This window comes from Vicia villosa, unplaced genomic scaffold (assembly GCF_029867415.1).
Source record: "Vicia villosa cultivar HV-30 ecotype Madison, WI unplaced genomic scaffold, Vvil1.0 ctg.000393F_1_1, whole genome shotgun sequence".
NCBI classification, from domain to species: domain Eukaryota; kingdom Viridiplantae; phylum Streptophyta; class Magnoliopsida; order Fabales; family Fabaceae; genus Vicia; species Vicia villosa.
In genome coordinates, this window is record NW_026705177.1 from 816,216 (window position 1) to 826,322 (window position 10,107).

Consider the following 10,107-nt stretch of genomic DNA (forward strand, 5'->3'; position numbering starts at 1 on the left):
AATTTGCCAATTCAGACCGTCACAATAAATATGCAAATACATGCGACTCGATGAACCGAACATCACACAACACCATCATCATCATTTACTTCACAAAAATATTCGTCACAAGGCACACGCCCATATCACAATTATTACCGATTATTAAAGGTAATACACTTCACACATAATACAACAACTTCATACAACAACAAAACAATTCCGACAATTCATCAAATTTACGAACGATGCCATTAGCAAAAGAATCACAAAGATATTCACAACAATCACATTCACAGTCAAATTCGCAAGATATCGTAATTTACCGCTAAATCGAATAGTTAATCTAAGTTCAATTTATTCTAATTAAATAGGTTTATTAAAAATTAATTCAATTATTAATTTAATCGACCGATTAATATCACAATTTCGACAAAATAACACCACCGCGTTAATATACTAATTAAACTTAACTACCACGTCAATTTTCATCAAATTCCGGACAACTAATTTTACTTCTTAATTCGGCTATTTCGATCAAACGGGACTGTTTGAAATATATTGGTTCTATAATTTCTATTGGTTCACAAATTTCATATTCTACTATTTTCATTATGTTTCAATTTATATAACCATGTTTCATTTCAATTTATATGGAATAGCAGTGTCACTGCTATTGTTATAAACATCTAACTGTAACTGCCTCAGCTTTCAACAAAGAATCATTTCCAAACTATTGTTACTAAAAAGTGCTTGTGTTATGCTACTAAGAATTAAACTTTATATTCTTTATGGATGTGTTGATTCATTACAAAAGAAACAAAGAACTACAACCATACCATATGGGGGCGGCATCTTATGAGAACTGTACCAATTTTCCAGGATTCATAAATCAAAGAAATAATAGAATCATTGAAGGAACATTGTCAGTTAAACTACATACTAATTACCATAAAAATAAAATAAAAGAAAACGATGGAAAGTGACCTAAGTGGGGTGTGCCGCTCGGCACCCCCTTCCCACACACTCCAGCTGCCGGCCGTCGCGGTCCAACAATGTCGGCTGTCACCATAGCACCATATTTTTCTTATCTCCGGTTTCGTACAGCATCAACAACATAGACATTTTTAGGATATCTCACTTCCAGATTCATCAATACTATTTCTTCCGATAACCATCGTTAACAGACACAACAACTCAATTTCCAGATTATCTTAAACCAATTCCATTTTTCTTTTTACAGCAACAACTAGCACAATATAATGCAATAAATCTACACACCTAATTTCCCACATACAATTATTCATAAGCCCCATTATAGGAAGAGAACCCCACTCTTACCTTGGATTGACTGCAGCTCTAATGGATTCTTTGAGAAATTTGGAGAAAATAGCTCTTGAATGGAATCCCTCTTTGGCCTCCTTCTTCCCTCTAAACCCCTAGTTTTCTTTCTTTCTTTCTCCCAAATGACTTTCTCTCTATTTCTTTTTCTGGTTTTTGACACTTAACAAAACCTATTTTCCATTTAATTTCATATTTGGGCTTAACATACTAACACCACATTTCTATTCCTCACTTAAATAAAATAGGCTCAATATTCTCCTTAACATAAAATAAATAAGTCAAATTACTACTTCTAATAATATTCCACTATTATTCCATAAAAAAACATAATATCTGATTATTTAATATACCGGTTAATACTCAATAACTCATATTTACGGTCTAATCTCAAATAATCAGAAAATTCCCAAAACGCTACATATTAGCTTATTAATATTTCTAATACTAAAAATATTAAAATTTCCGATTAAATTTCGATCCGCTATCCCGAACTAATACCGACTAAATCGCCCCAAAACGCAAAAAATTCAATAAACATCACAAACATCTAAATTAAGCGAATAAATAAATTTCTGGGCGTTACAACTATCATAACACAAGCATTAGGCCACATGCAATAAACTCAATTGAAACACATAAATTGAATTAGTATAAGTAACTCAACCGATATAGGAACTCTTTGAGGTGCAGATACAGCTACATAGGGAGTAGGTTCCACATTTGGAACAGGTATAGACAAAATATAATCAGATTATGAACCAGTTATACCAGAGTCATGTGCAACTACCTAAGGATTGGGTTTCACATTTGGAACAGACGCATTTTCAACATTAGGAACAAGTGCATTTGGGGAAGTAACATCATTGATATTTGGTTGAGGTTGTTTTGCCATAAATGTTGCACAAAGATCTGCAGCAAGCACTTAAAATTGAGGATCAACATTAGTTTGAGTTTGAGGTTGTTGTTGTTTTGATGCAACTTAAGTTTAAGGTTGTTGTTATTTTGATATAACTTCAGCTAGAGGTTGTTGTTATTCTGATACATCTTCAGCTTGAGGTTGTTGTTGTTCTTGTTCTTGTGTAGTATTTTTAGGTTGGATTTGTGGTTGTGTTGTATTCCCAAATGCAGCTCCTGTTCCATTCTTCTTTGGTTTTCTTCTCCACATAGAAATGATGGAATAAATATGACATATATCTTGGCATTAACATATGTACATAATATGGAGATAAGTAAATACCTTCCTTTTTTGAGCTTCAGAATCCACCACAAGACTAGTACAACTTCTTGCATTATGACCATGTGCACCATAATTTGGGCAACAATAAGTTGTTTATGTCCAATTCCCTTGTTAGGGTTTTCATCAGGTTCCCTCCTCCTCAATTTCGTTGGCCTTCCAAGTCCTCTTTTGTATGATGGAGACATCTTTTCTTCAATATCAACCTCATGCCACATATCTTGTCCATTAATTGGGCTTACATTAAAATCATAACATGCCATATATGTTTCCTTGGAATAGTAATCATCCACATAGTTTTCATATTCCTCTTCTTCAACATCCTTAAGATTAACAGCATCAACATCATTAACATTAGCAGAAGCATCATCAACATTAAGATTATCATCAACATTAGCATCATCAACATCATTAACATTAGAACCACCAACATCATTAACATTAGCATCATCATCATCAATATTAAGATTATCATCAACATTAGCATCATCAACATCACTAACATGAACAACATCAATATTATTAACATTACCAGCACCAACATCATTAACATTTGCACGATCAACATTATCATCAACTACTTTATGCTCGACATATATGTCCACATTTCAATTTGTTTCAAAAGCGTATTCATAAACTCATTAGCATCACTATTACTAACCATTCTTATATGCTTGTCTGATATGTTGTTATAGCACCATAAATAATATTCTGAATACTCAAGTTGACAAACTTCTTTCACGATATCAGTAGCTTCAAAGAAGCTCCACTTATCATGATCAATGTCTACTAAATGTTCATGTTATAGGTGTTTTATTTTAGAATTCGAAATCTTAAATATATTTGTGTCGGTTGCAAAAGCAAAGGCAACCCATATATGACCGTAGTTCAAAAATATATGATTCGATATCGAATCGCGGATTGCTAAACAATAAAGTAGCGAGGCACTCGATGTGTCAAGATGATTCGCTCTTGATAGAAAAAATCGCTTAGTCGTGTCAGAAACGCGTCTAGATATGCATTCCACAAAAGTGGGTGTGTACATATTTATCTACTTTTCTATAAATTATTTAGATATTCTCGTGTGTGAATTGGAATAATCAATAAGGTAAGTTTTGATAGATGATGACAACCTTGTATCCTATTTTAATACCTGTTAATTTTATTTTATTTTGCACTAAATCAAACAATATTGTGATCGCTTTAACTAAACAATTAGGATCAAATTCTATACTCATATACATCTCCATGTGGTTCGATCTTATATATTACTTCGCATTGTCGTGCACTTTCACCTAGCGGTTAGCCATCTACTTACTCCTACTCAGTACCACAACAAAGACCTCTTTCTTCCTATAGGCACCTTCTCAATGGACCATCTTCCGCAATAAAACATACACTTGGACTGGTCTCAAAATGTTTGCTTCAACATCACTACTAGCGATGAATTTGGGGGGAAACTATTTTGGGGTGGCCAAAGGTCCAACAAAACCGACCCAATACAACAATTCAGTCTAGATAAAACTCTTCACTAACTGGCGTACATGTGGACATCCGTTATGGAGCATCACATAAGAGTGTGCCTCTTGTGTTCATCTCCATAACATAGGAGTGCATATTTTGTGTTCATCTTCATTTGTGTTCATCTCCATCACATAAGAGTACACATTTTGTGTTCATCTTCTTTGTGTTCATCTCCATCACATAGGAGTACACATTTTGTATTCATCTTCATCATTGATGTGCATCTAACAATCCCCACATCCCATACAAATCAAGCGAGAATAATTCCAACAGTTTCTTTTCTGAGTCACACTGAAGTTTTCTTCTCATTCACTTGCATAACTCCACCCCTCAAACTTGAGCGTTACAGTTTTACCTCTCTCTAAACAATTCAGTTTATAAGTAAAATTAATTTAACAAAGTAGTAACAGTTTCTCTAAACAATTGTAATATTAAATTATGCATCTAATCCAATGAGATCTTATCATATACTCCGTTACTAGTGTATATTTTAAATAATAATTTAACAAAGTAGTATCAGTGTGATTTATTTGTATGTGCAAAACAAAATTAGACTCACAATTTATATAAACTATTAAATTTGTATTTATAATATGCATCACTCTTATTTGACTTTATGTGATCTTATATGCAAAGTTTTCTCCATAGGTGTGCATAGAAATAGGATTAGGCAAAAGATTCACCATTTTAGCCTCTATGGGTTTGTGAACAGTTTAATCTGCATTTCAAAGCAATCTAAGAAGTTGAAAACCTTTGATAAAATCAAATCCTGTCCATCAATTTAGATTTTGAAGTTGTTCAAAATTATTGATTCATTTGATGCTGACATTTCTTCAGAGATAAAATCCAAAACCGACCCAATTAACTTGGGTCGATTTGATCAATGGGCCGATCCAAGTTATAAACACTCCATTTTTGCCATTCTTGAGCTAAACTCAATTTAGCAACAAAACTTATCTTGGATTTCAAAATTGGTAGAGACAAAGCATTCTCTACTTTAATACTATCTTCTTTCTTTTGGTGTTTTTCTGGAAGTTGTTTGTAATCATCCATACTATCCTTTTAATAAACATGCCAAACAAAACAAAACAATTATAGAGACATAAACTACAAGAATATGAGATTCCCTGGCCAAAGAACAATAGCTTATATTCACATCTCTTCCTGTTTTTTGGAAAGTAGCAATTACAAATCCAGGGTCATCTCTTGCATTCCATGACATTGCCGGAACAATAATCTCCCGAGTTCTATCGAAATGGACGTGGTCAGAAAATGTATACCTGTGAGCACTAAAGATGATCCTGTAGAAAAACGGGAGGCATGTCAACTGATTTACAACTCCTAGAAGGAATCAACTTTTGAGCATTGCCCCAATTGACCAAAACATAGACAGAAAGATAAGCCATACATGGTCATTCATCAACTTAAACATTGAATATGAAACTGCAAAATGAATCAGCTAGCAATCATGCACACACCAAAATAATAATCAGAAGTAATTTTCAAAAGTAACCAAAAAATATTCAATTTTAGATAACATATCTGTGAATGTTCAAATTATCTGAAATTTGAAATGCAAGATTATGAAGATAATATCACATGATTTACTGGTAAGATTTGTTAAGTTAACATTCTACAAATAAGCAAGTATTCGTCATATGAATGGTTAAGTATTTGTCATATGAATTCACAATCAAATAAGCACTTGCTTACCTTGGCCTCAGAGCTTGTAAAATATACTCAGAAGCATTCAGTGGGAGGGTATGAAGTAAATTGTACAGGCCAGTCCCGACGAGCTCCCTAATATGAAAAAATTTACCACATAAATATATGAAATAGAGAGTCTAGACGCATGAATACTGCAAGAATGTATAGCTATAAACTAAAATAAAACTACCAATATAACAAAAATATAACCAGTGACTAAATGTATAGTTTTTCGAAGGGAATAAAAGAACCTCACAACACTCAGATGACATGGAAATGTATGCTCTTTCTAACCATTGTATGAATGTGTGTGTAAGAATATGCACTGAAGAGTTTAATCATACTACAGAGTTTACTCATAGAATCATGAATTTATCATTCATGAATTTTCAGTAATATATACTGAGGATATTATACGGTGAATCACGAACATCATTCAGAAATTTTCAAGAATTCAAAAATCTTAAGGTATGTGTGATTCATATGAAAGAATGTCTACTAACCTGTTTTTTGGCACCACATTTAACCGCTCTATAAAAGAGCTAGAAGATCTTTCAAAACCTTCAGTGCCACCAAAGCGCTCGTTTCTAGTTCGGTCCAACGGTAAGTGCAGCAGAAGGACAGGGCCTGATCCAGATGACAGCGTGCTTTCCCTCCAGAAAAAGTTATAGTTGGCATCCGCAGAGTGCGTGGAATGATTTCTTGTTTTTGTTGTTGTTGCCTCTATTACCTCACGAAGTTCTAAACTTTCGCTCTCTATTACTTTTTCAACATCAAAACGTAAACTACTGTTGTCACAAAGCAAGGCCACAGCATTCAGTGAAACAAAACTGACATTACCAATCTCAAATGCACCACAACCGGAACGATCCAATCCCGGTAACTTGCGAGAAATCCAATTGACTTTATTCACATCAAGATCACTGCATTCTCCAATATCTCTGTCACCGAGAGTAGCATGGAATGGAAGATCAACAAAGGGCCCCACCATTTGGTAAAACTGATGGAGTACCGACAGCCATTTGGTTTTCGTTAACTTCGAACCTTTTGCAGAAACATCCCCCAAGACAATAAGCAAATCAGGCTTCAAACTTTCAAAAGATTTCTGGCCAGTTGGTGCATTATTAAATTAAAAGGGTCGGAGTAATGGAACACATGTGGATGGTTCAAATTCAACAATGAAGTAAGCCAGAATTCTAATCCTTGGCATGATGATTCGCAGTACAAAAATATTACAAAACCTGGAATAATTTTGTAATCATGAGATATCCAACACAGGTCACATAAACTGATTACTGCATTGTGTTTGGATTAGCTTATTTTGAGATTCTTTTCTAAAAAACAACTTTTTTACAAATTGCAAAGTGTTTAAAGAAAAATATATATATTACTTCATTTCTCTGAAATAAGCTAGACAGATCATTTTTCTATAAGCTACAAACAATTTGTTTATCCAAACCGGACCTATACATCCAATTGAATGGGCAGTGGGGGCAAACTATGTGTATGTTTGGGGTATATGTTTAGTTTAGCTTTTGGAAGAGCCAAAAGCAATTCTGGAGGCATAGAATTGATTTTGGAATGATTTTCGGTGTTTGGTTCTTGTAAGTTAGAATTGATTTTACTCTAAGCTAAACTTTGTAGCTGTTGAAATTTAAATGTGATATTTACATTGAAATTTATCGTTCAACTCACTTTTACATAAATCTATCCAAACATAAATCACTTTACCTTAAATTCACTTTTTGCTAAAATCAATTTTACAGAATCAATTCTTTCAAAATCAATTATTTTCACCACAGAACCAAACACACTACGTGTATGTTTGGCTTAGCTTTTTGAAAGAGACAACACCAATTCTAAAGGTGTAGAATTGATTTTGGAATCATTTTGAGAATTTTTTGGTTCTTTTAAAGTAAATTTATTCTGCCTCCAGAATTGATTCTACTCTTTTAAGTTTAAATGTGATTTTTACACCAATATTTATTGTTCAACTCACTTTTACATAAATGTATTCAAACATAAATCACTTTAACATTCAACTCACTTTTAACCAGAATCAATTCTACAAAATCAATTCCCTCATAATCAATTCTCGTCACCGCTGAACCAAACAGACACTACAGGTAAATACATTATAAGTTGTATGGTGTAAAAACTATAAACTATACAGAAAGCTTATGAACGAACAAGCATAGATTTTCTAGAACCTCTTGTAAAACCCTAGTATAATAGAATTGGTGAATCCTAAGAAAGAAAAAATACCCGAAAGAATTTGGACATGTAGTGATCTCTGAAGAAGCGGTTAATATAACCAGCTTCCGAGCCTAGAAGCAAAAGGTCAGCAACCATCATGACCTTTAGGGAATCTACTTCCGCAACGGGATTATTGCAAACGGGCGTTGAGATTCTATCTTCTAAGGAAAGAAGAAAAGCGATTCCGAGAAAAGATAAAGCTCGCAACCCAATCATTGTTCGATTCAAAGTGCTATCCCACTGGATCTAGTTGCTGAGGTTGGGGATTGGGATTCCACTACTACGCTTTTTTCACAAGTTGTTTTTGTTTTTCACTAGATTTTAATCGATTTTAATTGATTGTGAAGTAGGTCATTTTGATATTTCCAAATTAATTAATATTTAAAAATTTTAAAAATTAGATTTTTTTTATATTTTTCTACCTCCAACAATATTAATTATGAGGAATTTTCATAGTCAATTTTTTTTTTGTCCTTAAGTTTATCTCGAAGTTCAGTTTGCATTTTGGTTCTTCATCTTTAAAAAGTTTTAAAATGGTCATTTAATTGTTAAAAAAGATCCATGTTTATTCTTTTCGTCCAATTTTTATTAACGGCTTCTACTTAATTTTAACTTGGTTGCTACCTAACATGGGTACCACTATGCCAATTTACTTCACGTTTACTTAATTTACAAATAATTTATATATATTTATATTTCATTTTTTTCTTAAATCTTAGTCTTCTATAGCAATAAAGTATTAAACTTCATCCATAGCAGTAATGATTTACAATCTTAATCTCAGAGTATTATGTCAGGTATGTTCCAAAAAGAAATGATTCACAATGTTATTCTCTATGAATATCCAATACAAGGAATATCCAAGATGATGATTGATTACCCAGCAGGCAAGTCGGACACTAACATCTTTGTCATATAGATGCAAAACCATACGAAGAATAGTTGGGTGTACCTTTGATAAATAATCAAATAGCATGAAATGAACTTGATGAAATACTAAGAAGCTATATAATCAAAGATGCATACAACTAAAGGCTTAAATATCTCATTGTACTTGGAAAGTTGAATTTAAGAAATCTGACTATTTTGCAAAAGAAAAAACTACATCTAAATTTGAACTAAATAGTTAAACAAATGAGAAAGTATGAAACTTCCATGAACCCAGATCTGCACAAAACATTTTAGTAGCGATATAAAGCACATAAGAGTGTAATTATGTATTTGAAAAATCAATAGTTCGCTTCCGAAGTTGGAAATGAATTGTGTGCGCTTCGAATTGTGAAATTATAAATTGTGTACTCTTCCAATTTTGTAGTAATACCCTCGTATTATTTTCTTGAGTTTATAAATATTCATCAGTTAATTTAATTTCTAAGCTCTAGGGTTTTTGAACAAAATTTAAAATTAAATAAGGTTGATGACAATTCTGGGAATTTGATTTGGAGATTCGAGTTAAGGGCAAAAAAACGAGTTAAATCATATCTCCATTTTTAATTTTCGGTTGAATTTTGAGGTTGAGGAAAATTTGGCCATGGATGTTTTTAGAAGGGACATCAAGAAGATGATGGGAAGAGAGGGAAGGCTGAAGGAGTTACTCTCTCTCATATTTCTTTTTTTTATATATATAAATTATATCATTTCTAAATTATATCAATTTGAGATACATTGGCTTGGTGGTAAGCTTGTTGTCTAACAATCAAAGTGTTCTTGGTTTGAATCTTGGGTAAAAGCAAAATTTTGCATTTTTTTAAATAATTTTGATTATGAATAGATGCCACGTATACAAACCTAACGCGGACCTTTTTGAATAATTAAAGAACCACTTTGGAACTTTTTAAAGATATGGGATCAGAATGGACCCCGAGGTAAACTTAAGGGACCAAAAAGGGTATTTAGCCTTTTTTTTATTACAAATATAAAAGAAAAAAAACTAAAATCAAGGAGTATGAATGAACTACAAAGATCTGACATGTGTTTTATCGATACAAATTGTCATACCCCAAAATTTGCCCATGTTATTTTTTCACACATAAAAACAGAACAAAAGACAAAGCTCCAAAACA

General features: G+C 32.7%; 1 protein-coding gene across 1 annotated transcript; it reads right to left on the reverse strand.

Annotated features, from left to right (window-relative positions):
- Positions 1 to 4,824: 4,824 nt before the first annotated feature.
- On the reverse strand, positions 4,825 to 8,351 carry LOC131627696 (uncharacterized). The gene is made up of 4 exons (XM_058898534.1): positions 8,054 to 8,351; positions 6,292 to 6,893; positions 5,795 to 5,881; positions 4,825 to 5,382 (listed from the first exon to the last, which is right to left on the reverse strand). The coding sequence occupies exons 1-4, from the start codon at positions 8,258 to 8,260 to the stop codon at positions 5,136 to 5,138; spliced, it is 1,143 nt and encodes a 380-aa protein (XP_058754517.1). The 5' UTR covers positions 8,261 to 8,351; the 3' UTR covers positions 4,825 to 5,135.
- Positions 8,352 to 10,107: the final 1,756 nt, after the last annotated feature.